General features: G+C 40.1%; 1 protein-coding gene across 1 annotated transcript; it reads left to right on the top strand.

Moving 5' to 3' along the window:
* The first annotated feature begins 354 nt into the window (after positions 1-354).
* On the top strand, positions 355-26,011 carry Ccdc198 (coiled-coil domain containing 198). Its single transcript, XM_026384146.2, has 6 exons — positions 355-577; positions 3,088-3,170; positions 16,699-16,785; positions 17,445-17,546; positions 18,818-18,977; positions 25,776-26,011. The coding sequence occupies exons 1-6, from the start codon at positions 355-357 to the stop codon at positions 26,009-26,011; spliced, it is 891 nt and encodes a 296-aa protein (XP_026239931.2).
* The last annotated feature ends 230 nt before the right edge of the window (positions 26,012-26,241 follow it).

A 26,241-nucleotide genomic window follows, 5' to 3' on the forward strand; every position in this document is an offset into this window, starting at 1 on the left:
GGAAGTCTCCATGGAAACCAACCTTCTGGGAAGTGGCCAGGGGGTTAGTATGTGGTGAAACAGAGCAAGAGAGATGTTGTGAGGGAAACCACTACTTTCTACAGCTGGGGTCAGCTTCCAAAATATCTTTTTTTTTTTTTTTTTTTTTTTGGTACTAGGGATTGAACTCAGGGGCACTCACTGAGCCATATCCCTAGCCCTTTTCTTGTATTTTACTTAGAGACAGAGACTCACCAAGTTGCTTAGGGTCTCCCAAACTGCCGGGATTCTGAAATATCTTAATTAAAACAAACTACATTAAAGACCCCCAAACTACCTCCAGCATGGTTTTCCTTTGAATCTCTTTCATGGGAAATGGGCCGGAGTCACTCTAAGGCTCACTCTCGGGTCACCAAAGTAGCCCCTCTGGAAAACAAAGGAGCAGACACTCCTTCAGCTGGCCCTATGGATTTTGCATTTAATCACAACCTGGAAGAAAAGAGCTCATATTCTTTGGCAAGACTACAGGACCGGAATGAAATTCTGAATGGCCAGCTGCCACCTCTGCGAGAAACCTGGTATGGAAGATATTCTACAGGTAAATGCAAAACTCAGCTTGGGATTTATGTATCGGGGCCTAATAGAGCTGTCGGTAGATTGACCTGTCTCTGTGATCTCAGCAAGTCTCTAATTTATTGAGATGTAAGGAAATATGTGGGGATTGAACATTTGTCAGTTGAAGTGGGAATTGAATGTCTGTCAATCAAAGGTATTCTGGCACCTTACAATGGGAGTGCAAACTGTGTACAAAAGCATTTTTAACATTCCAAATGAGAAGGAAAATCATTTTGTTTCAGCTTAGTTTATAGTGCTTTCCATGTTTGTACTGAGCTTTGCCAGATCATTAAAATTATAAAGGCACTGATGTAATGAATGATAACAATCATGTATTTCAGTTAGATTCTAAATTTAAATCATCATCTCCAATACAGTTTAATGCATCAGGCTTTGTGGTTTTGAAAGCACCACTTTAGGAGTGAGTCTTCTCTAATGTGACTTTTGAAAACACCCCAAACAAAATTGATTTATTGTAGAACAGATGAGTGGATGAGTCACCCCTTCTCTTCATGGTCATCTTCAGGGGAAATAATTTTTTCCATTTGATTGGAAGCTCTTAGCCTGAAGTGGCTATAAATTATTCTGGGATATTTTATAAGACATGTAAAATATGTTGTGGTGATCGTCGAGATAATGAAACAGATATTCTAACTTGGGAAGAGAAATATGTTGGTAAAGTATATGCAAGTATATATGTATGGAATTTTCTCTTTTCTTCTCATCCTGGATCAGTAACACAAGTAAGCTCCCCTTACTGGAAGTCTTGATCAGAATGCCTGCATTCTCTTTTGGAACCTAGCAGAACTTGCCCACAATGATTTGCATGAGTGTCTTCTGTAGAATTGACAATGTTAAGTAGTTCTATACAGCCTATTTTATTTGTTCTCCAACTTCTTTAATATCTGAATGGGAATTTTCCCCTTAGTTGCACTGAAAGATTCTTTTTTTTTTTTTAATCCAAACTCTTTATCCAGAGTTTTAAGATTTTTGGTAACTGGATAGTGAAAGCTGATTTTAGTGCTTTAGAGTTCCAACTGGAAATTTTTATTTTTGAGAAGACAAAATCTCATTGAATATAAATAACAAGGCATTAGTGAGCATGCTGCAGACTAATCCCAGCTCCACCAAATACCAAACCAGACCATCTTGGACAAGTCACTTCATCAATTTTCTTCACCTATAATCAGGGGTAAAAACAACATGCCATATTGGGAAAAATCTAACTAAATAATGGGGTTATATCTTTCAAATCACAGTATAAAAATAAGAAGTAGTCAGACTTCGGAAAAAAATTTGCCAAAAAGTTTACACTTTTAAATCCAATGTTTTCTGTTGTTTCTGTACTCTCAATGTGGTATCATCATTGAAAGAAAATAAAGACATAGTTTTCAAACTACTAAAAGTTACAGCAAAGTCATTAAAGTGGCCATTAAAAATCTTAAGGATGGAGTTGCATAATGCTCCTGGAATTTTCCATTTCAAATGTGAAGTGAGAGTATAGGATGATCTATTTAACAATCTAGAAATCCAATTCATCCATATTGCCAAGGGAAAGGACAAGGATTTCACTCGTGCTGTTTGGTCTTGGCAACAGTACAAGAGCCCAGGATTATAAAATTCACAATAGACCTATTGAGCCTCCCTGTTTCCTAGCAGAGGCTTAACTCTGTAGCCCTGGTTTGTTTTCTCAGGAAAGAATGCCGATATGTTGTATTACAGTAGCAACTTGGAATTTCCCTGATTTGTGAGAAACTATTTAATTGTGATCATACAAGGTTAAGCATTGCATACTCTTATTGGAAGCTCATGTTCTAATTCTGAGTCACCTTTCTCTGCATCTAATCACCTATTACCTATTCAGAGTTCCAAAACATAGATAAGATAGATTTTTTTTATTTGTTAAATATATTTTTTTCTGATTTCTTATATTTTGGGGAGGAGATTCATGGAACTAAAATAAGTAAGTTTCTATGACTTTCTCTTACATAGGCCAAATTCTGTGTTTCAGTTGCATTTGTAGTCCATGCATTGTTAATTTTGCAGATCTTCCTCTAAATATCTATCAGAGAAGGAAATGATGAAATCAGAAATTAGACTAAAATTTTATCATTCGCGGGATGGGGATGTGGCTCAAGTGGTAGCGCGCTCGCCTGGCATGCGTGCGGCCCGGGTTCAATCCTCAGCACCACATACAAACAAAGATGTTGTGTCCACCGAAAACTAAAAAATAAATATTAAAATTCTCTCTCTGTCTCTCTCTCTCTCTGTCTCTCTCTTTAAAAAAAATGATTAAAAAAAAATTTATCATTCGCATTCAAGTAGGAACCCTGTTCCATGTTTTTCATCTCCACATTCAATCTATGGGTTAAACGTATATAACTGAAAAGGTACAAAATTATGTTAATAAGTCTACAAACTAAGGATCATCTTTCTAATTTAATGGTAAATTGTTTTAATGGCTTATTCTCATTTCTCCCCCAATTCTTCAAGCACCCAGGGCCATGTATTTTGACATCCCACTGGAACGGGGAGAAACAAGTATTATTAAAAGGCATCCACCTCGAAGACTTGAAGTAAGATGAATTTAAGATGCTTCATAAAGAACTTCTTGGATTTAATAGTAACATCTCTTTTTAACTATCATCATAAAAGAAGGATATTGACTAACATTAATAAGAATATTTTTAAAGATAATTTTGCCAATTACAAAGACCAATCTACTTAGGATTTCCTTTTTAATGGTTTCATTTCCAAAACGAGCAAGTATACTAACAAGTACATGGGTAGGGGGACTTCGGGGCCTGAATCTAGCACTGTGTCTCTGGGAAATTATAATAAATAATAAAAACAATGACTACCACTACTATTCAATTACCACCTTCTCCAAGTCTGATACTATACTAGACAACTTAATCTATGGCATTCATTTAACCCACTAAGCCCCCTATTAGAAAGGACGTCTTACCCTTATTTTATACATGTGATCAGAGAGCTAAGTAACTTTCCCAAAGACACACAGAGACTGAATACCAGCCAGGTATCAAAGTCCTTACTCCTAATCATCAGTCCAAATGATCTCTACAACTTTTATCTTTAACTTTATTTTCCCAGAAAATAAACTAGTTGTTGAAATTAGGAACATTAAATCTCAACAAAGCAAAAGCATCAAATGTATTCATCATAATAAATGTTTAATAGTTTCCCTTTAGAGGGACGCAGATTCTAAGAGCAACAAAGTCCAAAAAGTATCATCCTAGATGGCATTAGAGCAGATTATGCTAAGTGAAGCTAGCCAATCCCTAAAAAACAAATGCCAAATGTCTTCTTTGATATAAGGAGAGCAACTAAGAACAGAGCAGGGAGGAAGAGCATGAGAAAAAGATTAACATTAAACTGGGACGAGAGGTGGGAGGGAAAGGGAGAGAGAAGGGAAATTGCAAGGAAATGGAAAGAGACCCTCATTGTTATACAAAATTACATATAAGAGGAAGTGAGGGAGGGGCTGGGGAAGTGGCTCAAGTGGTGGCGCGCTCGCCTGGCATGCGTGCGGCCCCGGTTGGATCCTCAGCACCACATACAAAGATGTTGTGTCCGCCGAAAACTAAAAAATAAAATATTAAAAAATTCTCTATCTCTCTCTTTAAAAAAACAAAACAAACAAAACAAAAACATTTTGAAAAAAAAGAGGAAGTGAGGGGAAAGGGAAAAAAATCAAGGGAGAGAAATGAATTACAGTAGATGGGGTAGAGAGAGAAGATGGGAGGGGAGGGGAGGGGAGGGGGGATAGTAGAGGATAGGAAAGGCAGCAGAATACAACAGTTACTAGTATGGCACTATGTAAAAAAGTGGATGTGTAACCGATGTGATTCTGCAATCTGTATACAGGGTAAAAATGGGAGTTCATAACCCACTTGAATCAAATGTATAAAATATGATATGTCAAGAGCTTTGTAATGTTTTGAACAACCAATAATAAAAAAAAAAGAATTGTAATGCAAAAATATGTATAATGGCAAAAGAAAAAAAAAGTATCATCCTAGAAAGGGAAAGAGATCAGAGTGGGTCCTTGAAAATAAGCAACAGCTAAAAGGAGGGTTTGGGGCTCTCTCATGAGCAGGATCTTCCATTGACATTTGAGAAACAGGATTATAGCCAAATCCCACCTGCTACATAATTCACCCAGATGCCTGGGCTATCCCCAGGGGTATTGAAGCTTATTTTTGAGAATTATTTCTGTTTCGGTTGGTTCTTATTTGTCTTCTCCAGAAGCTCAAAATTATCATTTGAAATGATTATAGGCTTTCATTCAAAAAGAGCATCTTTTCCAAAATTATTAGAAAATATTCCAAAATATTAAAAACCTCAAAAATATGTTAAGCTCAAGAAAAATAAAGTATAAATGTAATGAATTAATATCTAATTTTAAAGTTTTTGAGCATATCTGCGGATAAACTGAATAACTTTAAGACTTGTTTTATTCCTAAACCAAAGTTTCCTTTCAATGGAGTGTGTTTAATATGTCTCTGTGAAGCTGACTAACTCAAACAGAAGAAATTACTATAACCAGTGAAAAACATCTGTGTAACACTGTATAGTCCACAAAGTATTTTTATTATCTATCAAACCTATAGAAGACAAGGTCAGGTTTGGGTTCTCCCATTAGTCCGTCAAGCTCAAATGAGGACTTTGATATTTCAGTATCTAATACTACACCCCACACACTAACCAACCACCTTAAAATTAAAGTCAAGAAAAATATCTGGGCTCAGTGTTGCAAACTTGTCATCCTAGCACCTTGGGAGGCTGAGGCAAAAGGACTGCAAGTTCAAAGCCAGTGTTTTAGTCAGTTTTTTTGCTGCTGTGATTGAAAGACCTGATCAGAAGAGTTGTAGAGGAGGAGAAATTTATTTGAGGGCTCACGATTTCAGAGATCTCAGTTCATAGACAGCGACTCTATTTCTCAGGATTCAAGTGAGACTGAACATCATGGTGGAAGAGTGAGGTGGAGGCAAGTAGCTCACATGATGATGAGAAAGCAGAGAGGTGTCTCCACTTATATATATAACATATACCTCAAAGCTACAACCCCAATGACCCAGCTTCTCCAGCCACATCCCACCTGCCTTCAGTTACCACTCAGTTAATCCCATCAGGGAATTAATTTACTGATTGGTTTAAAACTTTCATAACCAGATTATTTCTCCTGTAAACCTTCTTGCATTGTCTCACAGCTGAGCTTTGGGAGATACCTCACATCCAAACCATAACAGCCAGCTTTAGCAACTTATCAAGGCCTTAAACAATTTATTCTAAGATCCTGTCTCAAAATAAAAAAATTTTAAAAACTGGGCATGTACTTAGTCATTAAGCGCCCCTGGATTTAATGCCTGGCACCAAAGAAAGAAAGAAAGAAGGAAGAGAAAGGAAGGAAGAAAGGAAGAATGGATAGATTATGTGAGTACAAAGGCTATGTCTCATTTAATCATATATCTTCAGCCACTAACATTGTGTGCCACAGAAAAGTCAGTTGGTGAATGAATGAACATCATGCCGGCTGGGGGAAAAACACTCAAAATGCACTCCCTGTTTCTACAGACCTGGAGCATCCCTGTATTAGAATTCCAGCTGCCTACCCAGAGCAACCAATATGGTTAATTATAAAGGTAGAGGAATGTTTTATTGAACCTCAGAGCAGGGAGACACCTGTCGGCAACTGAAAGGCAGAACTCTGTAAGTTTCTCCCCCAAGCTCTCTTCTGTCTGTGTGCTCAATGCCTCGGCAGATCATCTTTCTCTGCTCCTCAGGTGCACTTGATGAAATATGGGCACCCTGGGATTGCAACTTATAGTTCCAGTCAAATGGAAGATTGACCTGAGCCTCTTGGCTCTGATTCCAAATTCCTGGGAGGCAAGATATGACTGGCTAAGCTTTGCTCATGATTCAAGCTCTGATCCAGTGAGTTATAAGCAGAGGACATGTTCATGCAGTAGAAATGTGGGTGGAAGAGTCACCCTCTAGATTCTGGAATCAGCTCCCAGAAAGAGGGAAATCACTAGGAACTTGGCAGACACTCCCAAAGATATCAGCTATAATTATCTTCACAAATGAGGCTCAGCACATTTTCCACCACAAATGGGTTTTTGAGAGAATAATAAATGCTGGTTTCCCATGACATGCTAATTAATAGCCTAATCTCTGCCCAAAAAAATTTCTAAAAGTATTTTTAATTATTAAACCAAATATAATGGCATCCTAAATAATTTGAGCGGTGTATTTGGCACTCTCCATTTCCTGAACATCTACTCCTCAAGTATAGAGCAGGTCATGAACTAAGGTTCCTCAACTTGGAACTGAGCTCTGAGGACAGTGAATCAAATGTGCCTGCCCCATGGACAAGAGTTGATCAGCAGCACCCCCTCTGGTCTGATTACCTTCTCCTACAAACGTCTAAAATCCAGCCTAAGTTGGGAAGTTACTGCATCCCCAGATGATTTGCTTGGATAATTCCCTCACCTCCAAGGATTTGTTCAAATGTCACCATCTTCAGAAGGCCTACCCTCCTGACCAATTACTGACAATAGCAACCCTCTTCCAATCCTCCTGATTCCCTCCGTCCTTCACTGTCTTGTCTTTTCCCCGGCATGCCTATTTCCATCTAATACATCAAACACATTACTTACCTATTGTGTTCATCTTGTATTTTCTTCACTGCTCCCTTATCTGTCTTGTGCTAGAATACGACCTTCACAGAGCCAGGGATTTTATTTTTCTGTTGTTACTAATGTATCTGAATATCTAGAAGGGTGCCTGGCACATAACACATGGTCAGTAAGTATGTTTTGGTTATTGAATGATTGAATTGGAGAAGAAATAATGATGAGTGTAAATCTGCTAGTGAGAAATAAGGAGGATGGTTCTGCCTTGGATGGTTTCAACGTTGTTTTTGGCCTTAGACAATATTGAGTCTACTGAACCTCAAACATGACACAGACCTTCATTTACTCAGATTTCCTTTTAGCTCTTTCAATAGCGTTTCATGATTTCTCCATGGGAGTCTTGTGTGATTTTTAAAGTTTGTTTCTAGGCCCTTGTAACAGTTAGGGTTCAACAAGAGAAGCAGAACCAGCAGAAGAAGTTATCTATGAATAGACTTACAGCAAAAAATTGGATTATGTGATTGTGGAGTCTGGCAAGGCAAATCCAATAACTACAGGGCAGGAAGGGCAGGCTGGAACTCTCAGGCAGAAGCTGAAGCTGCTGTCCACTGGCAGAATTTCTTCTTCAAGGTAGCTTTAGTTTTATTCTCAGGACTTCTCAATGGGCTCAGTGAGGACTGCAGTGAGAACCTTTCAGAGCTGTCCATTCTCACCTGTGCAGGCCTCCAGCCAGCAGCTGCTCTTTCCTGTTGGATGAGTACTGGGCCCTTTGTGGGGAAAACATGTCAATGAGAAGGAGAAATTTTACATGGAATCTAGTGACTCTAGAAGTTTTCAGATCTGTGAAAAATCTAGTATGACTTTTTCCTTTCTTTCTCTCCTCAGTTTAAACCATTCTCTTCATTCTCAGTTTGCAGGAGAAATCTTAACCACAGGTTGTTCCTGACTTTTCTGTTCCTAACTCACCAGAATCCTGGGGATCCTGGGGGAAGTTTTCTGTAGCACCTTCTCCCTCCATACTCTGACAATGCTCTCCTGAATAGGACTCCTCACACACAGAAACAAAAGCTGTGAGGTGGGGCTAATTTTTTATAGGTTCCACTAAGTCGTCCCAGAGCCAGCCAGGGGCTGCTATGAAGCTGGCTGACTTGGTATGATGACTTGGTGTCCAGGTACTGTCAGATCCTCCAGGCCATTTACTGCAGACACCTGCAGAGATGGGGCCCCTCCCTGAGTGTACCCCCTAAATGGCAGAACTCCCCAGGGTTTATCCTGGCAAATGAGAATACATCGTAGGGAAATAGATTCCATTTAACCAGTCAGTGGCTCTTCTACAACCAGCCCATCAGTCAGTGGTAGAAGAGGCAAGGGGAGAAAGGAAGGTGTCATTTAATCAGAACACATTTCTAGAGGGATAGTAATAAACAGGGAAAATTATGTATTGTCAAAGTGAGATTTCCAAAATGAAATTGTCAAAGCCTTTGCATTCAAGGTCTGCAAAACTCTACAGGAACCTTTAAAACTACCTTATATATACTGCAAAGAGCCACTTCACTCACTGATAATGATACAAAGGACTTGTCAGGGACGCACAGTAGTCCCCATTTATCATCACAAGAAATCTCTATGGATTATAATGGCTTAAAATCTCACTCAGTCCATATAGATTATCCAAAATAATCTTCACTAAATTTAACTAATTATGGACCTCAATCACATCCTCAAAATATTGCACAGAAACACCTAGATCAGTGTGTGTATAACTGGAGACCATAGCCTAGCCGAGTTGCCACCTACAACTGACCATCAGATATGATAGGACTTTTCCCCTACCTATTTTGAATGAGGTCTTTTTTTCCATTGAATCTTCTAAATGATTATTATTAGTGAACAAGAAAACTATAAATTTTTGTAATATGTGTTTCAGAACTTTATTCACATACCTTGATAATTCTCATGGTCTGTAGATTCTTCTAGATTTCTATAGAGGCAATATCACCTACAATTTTTTTATCTTTCTTCCCAATTCTTATTCTTTGTACTTGTTTTCTTGACTTCTGCATCAGCTAGAATGTCTTTGCAATGTTGAATACAGGGAGTGATAATGGGTATCCTTGTCTTATCTATGACATTAATGGAACTAGTTCTAAAACTAAGTACAAGTTGAACATCCCTCATCTGAAAATCTGAAGTCCAAAATGTTCCAAAACCCAAAGCTTTCTGAGAACCAACATGACCATGCCACAAGAGGAACATTCTACACCTGACCTCATGTGATAGATGGCAGCCAAATGCAGGTGCACTGAAAATACGACATGAAATTACCTTCAGGCTATGTGCAGAGGAAGCATATGAAACAAATTTTGTGTTTAGACTTGGATCCCTTCCCCAAGATACTCATTATGTACATGACAATATTCCAAAATCTGGGGGAAAAAAATTTGAAATCTGAGGCAGTTCTAATTCCAAGTATTTCAGATAAAGGACACTCAACCTGTACAATATTTACAATGGGATTTTGAAAGATACTGGTACCAGTCAGATTCCCAAAAGGAAACAAATGTCACAATCAAATTACAATAATCCAGGAATATTTTCCTTCTAACTCTCTATGTATAGAGATTTGGGTAAAGAAAACCACAAAAGATATTGCAATAGCCACAAATGGCCTCTGAGGGTAACCACAGACTGAGAAAGGGAGAGATTTCTGGAGCCTGGAAGGAGGAATTGGGGAAGAGGGAGCTGCTTTGAGAGTAGCAGGGACCTTCCTTTGAGGGACAGAGTCACCCCAGTATGGCTTTGCAGGAAGGGATATAGAGGAACAAGCACCTCGCTTTCTTGTCTTCCCGAGTCTGGTCTCCTGCCAGGTCCCCCAGTGGCTGTACTGGATGTGAAGTCATAAGCAGGGAAACTGCTCAGTCCTTACAGACAGAGACCAGAGCAGAGAAGTGTGGCAAGTGGATCCAGAAAAACAAATGAAAGAGAACTGGCACAATGCCATTTATTTTAATTATCATCTTCCCCTTTATTAGCCAGTGCTAAAAGTTTTCCTCAGGGCTGTGTTAAATTTGTTTATTTTTCCATATATATTAAAATAATCATATGGATTTCCTTTTTAACCAGTGAGTAGATTATAAATTTTATGATGTTGAACTAGACTTGCATTCCTGGACTAAGTCCTACTTAGTCATGAGATACATATATAAATATACCGCTGAATTGGGTTTTCTACAGCTATGTGTATGTATTTTAATAAGTGACATATATAATATTTGTATGGTTTTTTCCAGTTTTGCTGTCGACATTGAATTAGTCTTGTGAAATGAGTCAATTACCTTTCCCTCTTTTCTACTCTCTAAAACATTTGTTATAACACAGGTGTTATCTGTTCCTCTAATGTTTGGTAAAATGGGCCTCTAAAACAATTTTTAGCCACTTGGGCTTTTAAGGGGAGTGAGAAATTTTTTACTAAGAATTTCTTTGATGGTTCTTAGTTGATTTGGGTATCTTATTCGTTTTTGCTAATCCATATAATTACAAGAAATTTTCCATTTACCTAAACTTTTAAATTTGCTGTAGCTCAGTGGCAGAGAGCTTGCCTAGAATGTGTGAGGCACTGGGTTTAATCCTTAGCACCGCATAAAAATAAACAAATAAAATAAAGCCATTCTGTCCATCTATACCCACAAAAAAGTTTAAAATTACAAAAAGTCTTATCTTCTTTATATCTGACTTTGATAATGCTTATAAAACAAATCTTTCAGCTTACCTTTAGATTCTGCTATTTCATTTTATTTTTCTCAGTACTGGGAATATTACCCAGGACCTCACACGTGCTAAGCATATACTCTACCATTAAGCTACTCCCCCACCCCTGTAATTCTTTTATAAGGTAGGCTGGTGGAAAATAATTCAGCCCCTAATTTCAATCTGTGAGTCTGATTCTGATTTCCCATTTAAATGGACCATTTTTAGATCCTCCTTAACCAATAGAAATAATGGCCATCAAGACCATTAAGTGCCTTATAAATCAGCTTCCCCTAAATGTTTGTATTCCTTTTTTGGTCTAAGGAGATATTTGTCTTTATTAAAGCCAGGCCATATCTTTTTTTTATTTTGCATTTTATTTTTTCGTTGCTAGCTATGTGGAGCAAATGTTATTGAACTAGGAGCTCAATGCAATGCCTTGATCAGAAATTCCTTTTTGGCCTTATGATTTCTCACTTCAAAGGTGTCCTGGATCCCTTTGTCTGCTTCCCAGAACCTTGAAAAACACATTCTTAAGTTATGGTGCCAGATAGATTTCACATTTTTGTTAAGTTGTTCCAGTCCATCTTCCTCTTCTTGTTGGAAAAGATTAGTGTTTATCACCAGGTTCACTGATTTGGGGCCTATGGTTGATTTAATCTTGATTCTTGAATCTCCTAGCAGACATTTCAACTAGGCTGGCCATTTGTTTTGTTTGAGAAGCCAAATAATTCAGAAGCCTTTAGACAAATAATACATATCTTGACATTATAAAATGATTTTTAAGAATTATCATTTTACCCATTTTCTAGTAATTCCTTCCATTGGGTTCTCTTTGAAGATGATGAATTGAAGCATCTCACTTCACAGGCAGGGAAAAGGAACATGCATATGAGGGCCCAGAATTCTAAGGCAATGCTGTTTGACTATTTAGATGAAACCAATTTTCCAAGCAATATTTTCTGTAACATTTAGGAGGCCAAGAGCAGATGACTTCAAGGTGGGATCCCATTTGCAATGTCAGTTGCCGCCATCTAGTGGCTTTCCGGAGGAATCGTGTGGTTCTTTGGGTTTTTTTCCAAAGGACAGGAAAAAAGTAATTGCCTGGAAGAGTTCCTGAGCTTACCTACCATTTAACCCTTATCAGAACTGTGATTTTGCCAGGCGCAGTGTCTCGCCTCTGTAATCCCAGTGGCTCAGGAGGCTGAGACAGGAGAAACACAAGTTCAAGACCAGTCCCAGCAACTTAGGGTGGCCCCTAAGCAACTTAGTGAAACCATGTCTCAAAATAAATAATGAAAGGGTTGGGGATGTCGCTCAGCTTAACACCCCTCTGGGTTTAATCCCTGGTACAAAAAGAAAGAAAGAGAAGGAGGGAGGAGGGAAGGAGGAAGGAGAAAGGAAGGAAGGCGAATTTAAATTGAAAGACCAAGAATAGAAGGATCTGTTGTTACCCATATCCTTATAAAAGCAAAAACCTGGCCCTAAGAATTTGTGGATAGATGATTTAAAATGAATAAAATAGCCTGACTTCTTCAGACTCAAATTTTCAGTAATACTTTGCAAACAAATCCTCTACAGTGTATTTTGATGTAGTTTACTTACTTGAGGCAATGTGGAGGCAAATGGACCGAATCTGGAAAGAAATCATCAGAGTTCCTGGGAGAGGATATATATATATATATATATATATATATATATATATATATATATATATATATATATATCCTTCCATTGTGTTATCTTTGGAGATGATGAATTGAGGCATCTCACTTCACAGGCAGGACATACTCAGATCTACTGAATCTCAATCTCCAATGAGTTGCCCAGGAATTTCTTTTTTAGTTCCAGGAGATTCTGATGATAAATCATTTGGGGAACAAGTAGGAAAGAACCTGGTGTTTGGAACTGGACACACCTGAGCTTGAATCCTGGTCGTGCCACTTTCTAGCTATGTAAACTTGGACAAGTCATTAACCTCTCTGAAATGGGGATCCTCATAATTATGCAGAAGATGCACCCGAGGATTGAGTGAGGTGACATATTTCTACCTAGGTGTAGCATGCAGTGGCTGCAAAAATCCTACAGTCTTCATTGGAGAGACCCAAATCCTGAACCCTGTCCCAGTGCCGAGTATAGCACAAAAAATTCTATGTTCTTCTGACCTCCAAGAGTTCCCTCCTGTTGTTGCTGATCCATCCTCCCACAGGTGTCTTGAGGTCCCCTCTGTCTTGGTTTCCCTTTTCCTATCTTGTCTTCCCTTCTTTCAGCATTCTGACTCAATCCTTTGCTGCATCCGGTGCTAGCAAGATTCATTTGCTTGACATTTTCATGTCCTACAAAGTTGAGAGTCAGGGAAACGAACTTCTTTTACTACTATTGATTATTTTTCATTACATTTTTGCTAAATTATGTTTAAAAGACCGCTTCCTTACTGGATATGAAAATGGAATAGAAAAGTAGTTCCTACCACAAATGCAAAATGCCTGAAACATAAAGAGGAGCTCCTTGCCCTTAAGTCCCTTCCCTGTCTCCATATCCTTTGACTTTTTTTTTCTTCCTTGCTAGGTCAAATTTGGACTGCTCCAGCAGAAAGTCTGCTGTCCCTAGAACAGGTCAAGTTTAGGACCAGAAGCCAGGAAATGAGTCCACAGAAAAGTGGATACTCGGCATCTATTTTCATGGTTCTGTTGTCTCTTTTTACCCTAGTCACCTGTCACAACTCTCTCATCTCTCTCAGATGCAGCCATTAATTAAGAAGACACTGGACTGTGGGTGATAGGGGATAAAGAAAAGACAAACCGACACACATAGGGAGAATAAGCTGGGGCCAGGTGGGTTACTAAGCTCTGGTGAGGCTTGATTGGCTCCAGAACTAGCTCAGCAAGTTTGTTGTACAGATTTCACCATCAAAAGGTTACTTCTGGGAAAGTTTCAGTGAAGCAGGCAATCTTAAGGACACAGGACTGGAGAGACATTAGGGTCATCTTGTTTTGCTCAGAATTCATTCTCCCTGGGAGAAGGTGCTGAACTCGAGGCCTCGACTGATGGAGCCATGTGCCTTTGCCCATAGCCACCCTTGGCCAGCGTTACCATAGCAACCGGGGCATCTTGACCTGCACCTTCGAACAAGCAGCTCCCAGTGAAAACACAGCCATGAGAGTCAGATGGGCCATGATTTAGACCACTGCTCTCCACCGTCACCTTAAAAGCCACGCTGGCTTCCAGGTCAACTTTTTGACAATGCAACAAGTCACACCAAAATGAAACACTTTTTAAATAAATGATCATTTGTCTTTGGTGTTGGTTAGTGTGGGAGTGGTACTCACACTGCGGCCTGCAGCTTGATGTTCTCAGGGTTTTCCACCTACTACTTGAATCATCACTTCTCAGTCTCCTTGGCCAGCTCATCCCCATCCACCAGTTTCTCAGTTTTGGAGCTCAAATCTGCTGTCCTTGGCACTGCTCTTCTCAGTCTTGACCTTGCCTTTGACCTTGGTTTCAGTCATACTCTCCCCAGGGATGATTTCGAAATGTACAGCCAACACAGACCTCTCCTCTGAGCTCCTTGCCTAACTAATTACTACTCAACACCTAAACTCACATTTCTCAAAGATGTCTCCAACTCAACCTTCTGCAAACCAAATTTTTATCTTTCTTCTAAATCCCACCCCCAAAGAGGTCTTCCTCTAGGGTCCCCAACTCAGTAAATAACACTCTCCATCCTTTGTTCTGGGTGTCATTGGGAGCCTTGGCTCTTCTTCTCTAGTTAGGTCTATATATTCACAGAGCCATCAGTGTTCCTCTGTCATCTTCATTCCATCCTCTTTGAAACCTCAGTGCATCATTCTTTGTCCTCCTCACTTTTCTCCCCACTTCATAGTTACTCTTCTCTAATCTCATTTCCACACTGTACCCAGAATTATCATATTTTTTTAAAGCAAAGGTAATCATGTCACTACTGTGCTTCATACTGCCTGTGGCTTCCTATTTCCCTTAAGATGGACCAGCATTAGAATGACCTGCTGGCCCTGCCTGAGCTCTCCAGCCCCATTTTGAGCTTCTCTTTCCCTCACTTGGAGCTGCAGTCAACTGAGCTCTTTCAGTTCCTTAAACAGATCATGTTCTCACCCTGCCTTGGGGCTAGAGCACAGGCTGTTAACTCTGCCCAGAACACCTTAGTTCCCTAAAAACTCCCAATCTTCCAAATTCTGCTAGAAAATTTCCTCCTCAAGAAACTCTCTTGGACTGCCTCGTTAGCCTTTCCCCCCAGCTGGCCTTCTAAGGTTTTTATAGCAAAGCACAACGAGCTGTGTGACTACAACAACATGAAATTATTATAACTCAGTGCTGGGGGAAAGGAGTCTGAAATCAAGATATCTATACGGTTGGTTCCTTCTGAAGGCTGTAAGGGAGAATCTGTTCCATGCATCTTCCATAGCTTCTGATGATTTGCTAATGATCTTTGACATTCCTTGGCTTGTGGAAACAAGACATTCCTGGTCTTTGCCATTATCTTCACATGGTGTCCTATTTATAAATGTGTCTGGGTCCACATTTTATAAGAAAACCAACATATTAGGTTAGAGGCCCATCCTACGGTAGTATATTCTATCTCAACTAATTGCCTCTGCATTGACCTTATTTCCCAATAAGATCAGATTCTGAGGTACGAAGGGTTAGGATTTCAACATATGAATGGGAGAGGGCACAATTCAACCCATAACATGCCCCGTTCACTTTCAAGGTTGGGTCCTCCAGTTATATGTCGTCAAATACTTTTTTATTCAAAGCCCTGATCATAATTTGTAATTATCAGTCAGATAATTACGTAAGCAAAAGTCAACCTGTTGCCCATAGATTATAAGCTCCACCAAGGACATGTCCACTTTCATTGGCCATTACATCCCCATGCCTGACATGCAGCAGTCATTCAGCAAATGCTCACTGGGTGAAAAATAAACTCTCCAGGCCCCTCCTTGCACATCACATTGTGAAGAGACTAGCTTCATCTCCCAAGTCTGCTCAGTCCCTTCTCAGTGTCTTGCTATTCAGCTTGTGGAACATAAGGACATCTGAGATTTTTAAAAGGCCATAGGCAGACCCAAGGACATGAGTTACCACCCAGTCTTAGTGACCCCTCAAAACTCAAATATGATGTCCTCCATGAAGCCTAGACTCTGCTAGAAAAAGACATCACTAAGGTTTGTTAACACATTGCCCTTCCACTTTAAATGTTTCTCCTAATCACCTGTGATTGTCACTGCAGGAGTCTGAGTGAGCTTCTCTGGAGATCTTAAAAACAGGACCCTTCCCTAAGGAGTCGAATAGGTCAGCTGGGTGGTCAAGAGATGAGTAAAATAAAGTAACCTCCAGGTACCTCTTTGACCTCTAATATTCTACAAACTTGCTATTTGATACTTTGAATATGCAGTGCAGACAGAAAACAATTTAGTCTCTTAACTCTCTGACCAGTATTTCAATTGGTAAGTCAGCAGCAACAGTGCAATAGAAATAAAGAACCCAGATAGGTCAAAAAGCCTTGGGCACAGATAACGACTGTAATGCCATTGGGATCACCTTCCCTATGCAGGAATAAGTGCTGCTACAAAGTGTTCAGATAGTTTAATGACTGGCTTTTGTGTTTCATCATCTCATGGCATGAGGAATGCTGAATACTCTAATGTTGGACTTCTAGAAGCTTGAACCCATTGACCTGCCACAAGTAATTACCTCCGAAAGACTCCTGAGCCAGCAACAAACGTGGACAAGGCACAAAGCAAAGGTGAGCTATGGGAGTCACCTGAGGGGGTGGTTAGCAGGGGACAGGCTGCATGGGAACAGGGCAAGCGGTCTTTCTCATGTCCTGTCTGCACTGAAGAGTTCAAAGCCAGATCAAATAGATAAATCCTTTGCAGTGAGAACCTTTCAGAGCTGTCCATTCTCACGTGTGCAAGCCTCCAGCCAGCAGCTGCTCTTTCCTGTTGGATGAGAATACACCATAGGGAAATAGATTCCATTTAACCAGTCAGTGGCTCTTCTACAACCAGCCCATCAGTCAGTGGTAGAAGAGGCAAGGAGAGAAAGGAAGGTGTCATTTAATCAGAACACATTTCTAGAGGGATAGTAATAAGCAGGGAAAATTATGTATTGTCAAAGTGAGATTTCCAAAATGAAATTGTCAAAGCTTTTGCATTCGAGGTCTGCAAAACTCTACAGGAACCTTTAAAACTACCTTATATATACTGCAAAGTGCCACTTCACTCACTGATAGTGATACAAAGGACTTGTCAGGGACACACAGTAGTCCACATTTATCATCACAAGAAATCTCTATGGATTATAATGGCTTAAGATCTCACTCTGTTCCAAGAAGAATTTAAGGTTGTAGATTGCAGTCAGTAACAAATTACCCTGTACTAATGACTGTGTCATCTTTCATAGCAAAAACTGGAAAAGAAAATGCAAACTCCAACATATACTTCTGGGAAAAGACAATATTTGCATAAAATGCAAATGCTGGAAATGAACCGTAGAAGACAAGAGGTAAATATAAGAAGAATGTCATATTTACCAAATGTATACCACCTAATCACTGCCCTGGCACATGAATATAGTAAGTGCACATGTCGAGTCCTGACTTAGTATCTTAAAAGTCATTGGAGCTAAAGATTCAACTACTGAACCTGGGAAGACAGGAAGATCCCTTCTGCTAACAACCCTACTGACTCTGTTCTCTGTTTTCAGTCCCCTTGAAAATATATCTATGCCTCAAGTCTCCCTTTTTTAAAATAGGTCACTTCTCTGACATTCTGGCTCCAGCAGGAAAATGGAGTAGATCATTTTTCTTTGTTTAGTAAAAGGAGTGGGGGGGCTGGGGATGTGGCTCAAGTGGTAGTGGGCTCGCCTAGCATGTGTGAGGCACTGGGTTCGATTCTCAGCACCACATAAAAATAATAATAATAATAATAAAGATATTGTGTCCACCTAAAACTAAAAATAAATATTTTAAAAAAAAGGAGTGGGGCTGGGAAAGAGTTGGTCTTTATTCCGACACCTAGGCCTCTTTCTCTAAATCATGCTGTACAATTCTCCTATAAGAAACACCTTGTCTTAGTCCATTTTCTGCTGCTGTAACAGAATATCACAGACTAGGAATTAATAAAGACAAGAAACTTAGCTTCACAATTCTGGAGACTGGGAAGTCTAAGATCAAAGTGCTAGCATCTCGTAGGGGCCTTGCTTGTGTCATAACATAGCTGAGGGCATCACACGGTGACAGAGTATGAGAGTTAGAAGACTGGAACGAAAGAGAGCTAAGGCACTAAACTTGGAAACAAACCCACCCCTACCTAGGATCCTGGGATCACAGCCTTAATAAGATTGCCCTCCAAATACCATCAATATATGAATTTGGGGAGTAAATTCATTTATTAGGAGACACATTCAAACCATAACAGATAATAAACCTTTTTACCAGGGATGTCCCATAACTGTCATATTCTAAATTCCTGCCTCTGAGGAATGAGCCTGTAGTAACTGACTACAATTCCACAGAGAAAGGCTTCTACAATCATCCTCACCTTAATTGAGCGATACTTTTAGACTGTGGGCACATTCCCCTTTCTCCTAACAAGCCTGAGAATAAAAAAAAAAAATGTCACCACACCTTCTAACAGAAAAAGAAAATTTTATTGTGGTTAAGGGACCACAAGATGTCTGTGAACAATCTACAACTTGCACAGTGGCTAATCTGCTGGTCTATTCCTGCAAGGATAGCTTGAAGAGAACATTGACCATTTATTGCTGATTTTCAGGTCCAAATGGAGTTGAAGAAGAATCTTCATAGGGAAGAAAGAATTACTGAGCAAAACCTGAGGGACCATAAAGTCAAGAAAATTCTTCAAAGCATCCCAGGGAATGAAGACGATGACCTTCTAACCACGTTACCTGATGAAACCATGAACAGAGGCCCAGGTGAGTCATGTGGCATTTTTAGTAAAATATCTCAAGCATTTTTAAAACTTCATCAAATATACTCCCAGGGTTGGGGTGGGAAGGAGAGTGGGAAAACAGCAAACATCCTTGGTTTCTTGCTGATGTTTTACTTCTCAGAGGTAGTGGGCAGGTTGTTATATAATTTTGGGTAGCTGGGGAGGAAAGACAGAAGCTTAAGCTCTGTATTAAGATGTTTCTTTCTTTTTTATGGGTGTAACATGATTCATATTAGAATTAGATTCTTATTAGAATCCTCACCCCATCCCTAGGAAGAGAAGAGGTAAAACAAAACAAAAAAAGCCTTAAATTATGGTTAGAATGAAGCATGTGGAAATATTAAACAGCCCGCAGCCACATAGCAAACTTGCATTAGCTCGTTTGACATCATATGCAGAACCCCTGTCCCTGGCTGCACACTTTCTTCTGCAGATCAGCTCTCCTGGGCACATGCAGAAGGCCTCAAATGTATCCATCATCATTGCTTTCCCCAAGCTGGCTCTTCTTGCAGAACCAAGACACTAGATGAGGCCTCCATGCCCAGTCTGTCTCGGGCCAGAGCCCTGGAGCCCTCTCCAGACTTTCTTCTCCTTCTCCTTGCAGCTGGTCAGTCACAAAGTCCTGTTGAGGTCACCTCGTGCTGAAATCTGTCCTCTCTTTTGTTCTCAGTGGTGTCACCTTAGGTCAGGCCCTCAGTCTGTCACACCAGGGCTACTGCTATAGCACCTGACCAGGTCTCCCCCTTAGGTCTTACCCACCTTCCAGCAACCCTCCACTCCAGTGGTTCTCAGTGTGGCCCTCAGGCCAGCAACATCAGCATCACCTGAGAACTTGCCCAGGCCACAGAAACAGTGGCTGAATCGGAAACTGCAGGAGTGAGGCCTGAAGTCTGGGTTTGACCATCTTACAGGTGATCCTGATGCCCTTAAAGATTGAGAAACACTGAACTTGAAGTATTTCTTTACTCTGCTCAGTGATCAAAGTAGGACCTCAGGTCCAGCAGCATAGGCACTGCCTGTGAATGGCCTAGAAATGTAGAATTCCAGAGCCCCCGACCTACTGAATCAGGATCCACTCTCAAGATCCCCAGGTGATTCTCATACACACTGAAGTTTTAGAAGTACTACATGCAATCATAAAATACAAATCTGATCATGTCATTCTCCTGCTTAAAAAAAAATTGTTCTGTGAGTGTTCAAGACAAAACTAAAGTCCTCAACACGGGGTTGTAGGCCTTTCTAGCTACTGCCCTCCTTCCTAGCATCATCTCCTGCCACTCTCCTGTCCAACCAACCCAAATTACTCTGTGAACTCAGATTATTCATAACTTTCTTAAGAGACATATCTGTCCCCAACCTCGACACTATGCTGCCCCACCCATTAGAGCCCCATTTGGTTTTCCCTGTCCATATTCCCCAAGGTAAACATGAAGTTGAAAGTGAACATTTTTTGTTTGCACAAGCAGTGCTGCCCTCTGGGCCAAACCCCACATCAGTGGGACTGGCCACGGAGAGAGCTGCAGAAACATTGACCATGTCTCTGGAGACCTAGAACTTCTAAGATGCAAAATCACCTGCTCAAAGAGACATGGCCCCAGCTCAGAGGAACAAGATGCTTCATCAATAAGTTAATTAAATAAGAAAAGGCTGAATAATTGAAAATCCATTTAACCTGTGCTCCCAAATCACAGAATGAAATATGCTTTGTAGCACAGAGATAAACAACCTTTACAATTCAAAAAATTGGGCACAAGGGCTGGGGATGTGGCTCAAGTGGTAGCGCGCTCACCTGGCATGTGTGCGGCCTGGGTTCGATCCTCAGCACCACATACAAACAAAGATGTTGTGTCCGCCAAATACTAAAAAATGAATATTAAAATTCTCTCTCTCTCTCCCTCTCTCTCACTCTCTCTTTAAAAAAAAAAAAACAGACATTGACCAATGGATTGGCTCACTGAAGCTGGCAAGGTCTATCAACTCTTAAATTATCACATTTCCTCCAATATTTCTCCTGCCCTTTTAAAAAAAAAAAATGGGCACAAAAACCAAGAAGAGAGCCTCAGTGAAAATTAGACACTCCAACAACTCATCACTTAAGACCTAAAAGGAAAGCAACATTGGAAAAGGCTTTGGAATACACCCCAAGACCTGAAGGGGCCCAGGAGAGACTGTGGCACACAGAAAAGGGGGTTTTCCTCTCCTGTCCTGGGCTTTTTAAAGTGGTTCCATTTTGTTGAAGTTGAGGTTTGTTGAGTGTGCATGATAAACCAGTCTGTGCTCCTTCCTTAACAGATATTGTCTCCTTTAATTCTCCTACAACTTAGAATGTAGGACTTACTACTTGGCACTCCATGTGACAGCCAGGATTCAAAGTCCTGATTTGTTTACCCATCAGCTCACACAGGCTCCTCAGGACCCCAAGGACTCAGAGCTCTGTGCAGACACCTCAGGAAAGCCTGCAAACCTATCAGCTGAGACTCCCCAACCCTCCCTTTCAGAAGAAAGATGCACTCTGGGGCTTCTAAAATGAACAGAATTGACCTGCTTGGTCTCCTGCCCCTCAGCTCTCCCAGGGTGGGACAGAAAAAGTGACACGGGCAGAAGCCAAGCCACTCACCAGGCAGGGAGGTGAAGCACAGCCTGGTCATGAACCCCTGGGGAGCTTACAAATGCTCTGATTCCTGAGTCCCACCTTCATCCTATTGAATGAATCTCTAGATAGGGGTCCAGAGAATTCTACTTTTTTAAAAAAGTCCCAGAACTGACTTTAAAGATCAACCAAACTTGGACTCAATAACCCTTGAGAACTCCATCAACACTTAAATTTTATGACAATCTTTTCTTTATAATGTGTGTGTGTGTGTGTGTTTCCTTTGCCTGTGTGTGCACCTGTATGTGAGGGTACACATGACAAAATGAGCCTAGAAAAATGTAGATTTTGCTAGCATGAAACTCTAATTCTTCTCATTAGAATGAAATCACAAGTAATTAGAATCTCATGGACTGCATCAACACACTTAACCTATTGCTGGAGTTGTTGGAAAGGGAAGTAAAGCAAATATCACTGAGCATTTATTCATTGATGGAGAGATTACAGTGCATGCCAGTTGACCCTTCTGTTCTATGCTATAAGTCTCATTGTACACTGTACATGTTAAAGTATAGAATATTGGGATAATAATGGGCAGAGCCAGTATTTAAAAGTAGTTTCTAACACTTTAAATGCATTATTGAATCCTCCACATATCAGGTCTGTGAGGTGAGAGTTATTACCACCTTTCTTTTACAGTTGAGGAGACTAGATCCAGAGAGGTCAAGTCCATGGTCAAGATCATAGCCTTGACCTTGCAAGTCATGAAACTGCTCAAGGGATCCACGCTCAGAGCACCTGACTCCAGAGCCTACACACCCCACTGCACTTGGCAGATGGTCTAGCAATGAGTCCTTTTTATTTCCAGGGAGCGTCTTTGCTTTCTTTCCCTGCCTTCTAAAAGTACTTAACTTTGCTGTCTCCTACAAGTGGGGCATAGCCAAGATCCTACATGCACTTGAGCATCCTGCTTGTCAGCATTTGGCCATTAAGGTTCCTCTGTAACAGTCCCCTTTTAGTCAATGATATATTCACCCTTTCTTGTTCTCCCTTTGGAAGGTGGGCTGAGAGTTTTGGCCCTCTTGTGAGGAAAAAAAAAAAACAATCTTTTCTGCTGCCTCTTTAAAAATCACCTGCTCTTTGCATATACTTTACATATATTTCCCTGATAAATTATATACATAGATCATATGACCTGTATAATTATATACAACATACTTGAAGTGAGCATTGCTCTTTGGGGTGTATGAGTTTTGATGTGCTTTTGAGGCGTCTCTCCTTTCCAGAAGCCATGGTTTGAATACAGTGGAGGGAAGGTGCTGGACGCAGGGTCAAAGTCCTTCACTGAATCCCAACAGAGCACTCACTAAACATAAGCTCCAAGAGAGCAGCACGTTTTCTTGTTCCCACAACAGGGCCTGGCACATACTAGCCTCTCAATAAATAGTAACTGTATATTTTTCTACATGGTTTTATTCTACATACAGAATATAGCTGAATTACGCTTCCATAACCTCTGTGAACCTAAGTTTTGACATCAGCAAAGTGGGAATAAATATTGTCTGCCATGAAGGGTTTATGTAAAAATGAACCTTATGTGTGTAACAGCACAAATAAAATGTAAAATACTTTTTAAACATATAGGGGAATGGACAAAACAGAGAGGATGGAATTGATCTCATAGAGCAAAACAACCATATGCTTCACAGAAATGTCACCCTAAATCCATCATTTGAAAATTACTTCACAATTCTGTTCTTATCTGGCTACCTGTACTATTTTCCTGCAGACTGTCTTGTTTTGCTTTTTAAATATAACTTTGTGAAATTGTGGGTCTGGCATAGTAGTGGTACACTTTTCTAAAACACATATTATAAAGCACACAACCACCAACATTGGCCATGTTCCGTGATCCTTGTACACCCTAAATCACTCTTCCAAGTCACTCCCCAGGTTTTCCCCCTTGGCCTATGTGGTTTCTCCAGTTAATTTTGGAGTAGGATACACCTGCCCTTTACTCTGCTCACTCAAAACCCATTTAAGTTCTTTAAAGTTATGGTTTTGTTTTTGTTTTTGTTTTTTACTCTTTTTAAGTCTCTAAACCACAGAGAACCAAAGATCTTATAGAAATGTAAGAAGTAATAAAACATCTAGCTCAGAAGGTCTCAACTTTAATGTTATGTACACAGAACCATGTATATAATACAGTGACAGTGATTGATTTTCAAGGATAAAACTGAATGTGTGAATTTTGCCTCATGCAGTAACTCTAGATCTGAATTATCACAGCATCAACAGGGCTGTGGGATTGAAGCTATCATTAATATTACATTAGATCACACTACTAACAAACATTTCCTTCCTGTTTCAAAGCTCCTGACTCTACTTAGATGTTTTAGAAAACTCATGTTCCTAGTCTACTTAGATGATGCCTTGAATAGTTCTTGGCTCATTTGCAGAGCAGAGATGACTGATACCCCTAAATCCCGACGAATGAAGTCTTTCCCAGGTCCTAATTACCACTACTTCTCACTTTCTCCTAAAATTTTCTGATCATTCATTGATTCATTCACTTATTCACTCACTCACTCAGTGGGTACTTACTGATCATATAACAGGTGCCAGGCATGGTGTGGTAGGTTTATTCTATGATAGTGAGCTAGGTAGATGTGAATCTTGGCTTCTGGAGCTTTCATAGTATACCCAATGAATAGGGAGATGTTCAGGGAGAGTATAACTGGAAGTTAAAATAACCTGCAAGGTCAGATTTCTGTAAAGAAGTAACATTTAGCTGAGACATGAAGTAACTGTAATAAAAGGCTGAAATGCCATGAGAATGAGAACCAGGAATGTTGGAACGTTCAAACTGTAATTACTACCAGCATGTGAAAAAGCCCTGTGGTGGGAAGAAGCACAGTGGGTTCTAGATACTTGTCAGAGCAGAGAGGTTCAAAGAGTGACTAGAGATGGTTCTGAGGCATCAACAGGGCCAGATCAACCCAGGTATTGCAGGTAATGTCAAATAAGAATTCTGAAATCTATCTTAAGATCAAGAAAAAGCCATTGATGGGAGTGGCATGGTCAGTTTTATGTCTTTAAATATCACTCTGTCTACACTGTGGAGAAATGCAAAAGGAAATGGAAAGGAAATGCAATTGTGCATGTGGTTATAAGAACACAGCAGTGACACAGGTGAAAAAGGGTGTGTGGATGGGGAGAGTACAGCGAAGATGAGGGTGGAGAGGGTTCAGATGAGAGAATTTTGCAGAACCTGGTGATGTTTTGGACATAGGTAAATGGAAAAAGTAAGAAGGCCAGGTAGATTCCTGGGTTCCTCTTGAATAACTGAATAAGTAATGGGGCAAAAGTGGCACCATTTGTGGGATTAGGGTAGCCAAGATCTGAGCAGGTTTGTGAGAGAAAGATAAGGTTGTGACATTGCCAAATAGACATCAAAGTGTAGGTGTCCAGTTTTACCATAAAAAAAAGGCTTGTAGCTTAGAGGAAAGGTTAAGGCTGCAGAAATAAATTAACTAGCTATCTATCATGGCTATGTAAATAAGCAAAAAATAACAATGATGATGGTATTCCTCCAAAGGAAAAAAATCAGCCCTTTGCTCAGGCAGAAAGAAAACTGGTATGTCACAGGCATGAATCCTTACATTGCAATACTTGATTCTCAACTCACCAGGCTGTAAACATTAAATATGTACATACTGGTTTTTGTATGTTATCATACCTCAATAAAGTAGTTTTTTTTTTAACATATTCTTTTAAATATTTATTTATTTAGTTTTCGGCGGACTCAACATCTTTTGTTTGTATGTGGTGCTGAGGATCGAACCCGGGCCGCACGCATGCCAGGCGAGTGTGCTACCGCTTGAACCACATCCCCAGCCCCAGGTTTAAAACTTTTTAAAATAATGACTAATATTTTATTAATCCTTATAGAGACATCACATGGAATTGTATGTGTGTATATGTGTGTGTGTGTGTGTGAGAGAGAGAGAGAGAGAGAGAGAGAGAGAGATCTCATACTCACACACACACACACACAAACACACACACACCAAACAAAATACTAAGCAGATTATTCTGTGTTCACAAAAACCTAGGCACTTGAAAAACAAACAAACAAAAAAGACAATGTTAGGAAAAACATAAATTAAAAGAGTTTTTCATCTTTTGTAGGAAACTCACAGGCTGCAGAATTTCTGGACTATCAAGCAAGGAATGAATATTGTCACAGAAAAATTGGGAAAATGGAAGCATGGCTCCGTGAACAAGAGGCCCGGGGACAGATTCTCTGGGACATTTCCAGCTCAGACTCAGATGAGCAGGGAAATGATGATAGGAAGCCACGAGCACTGGTGAGGACCAGGACAGAGAGAATCCCACTTTTCGATGAATTTTTTGATGGAGAATAAGAGTGTCACTCACTCAGTGAGACAGTGGGGGCACTGAAAATTTGTTTTCCTATCCTTCAAGTTAGATTTTTTATTGACTTTGAGGAAAGCAATTCACCTTAATAAACAGGACACCATTTTGGAGTCTTCTGTCTAGAAGATCTATCATATATCTGATAACTATTGCTGTAGAACTACCTGCTGCTCAACACTGAGGGGCGGAAACAACGGCCATTCTGTTGTCTCACCCT

This window comes from Urocitellus parryii, chromosome 6 (genome assembly GCF_045843805.1).
Source record: "Urocitellus parryii isolate mUroPar1 chromosome 6, mUroPar1.hap1, whole genome shotgun sequence".
Lineage (NCBI taxonomy): Eukaryota > Metazoa > Chordata > Mammalia > Rodentia > Sciuridae > Urocitellus > Urocitellus parryii.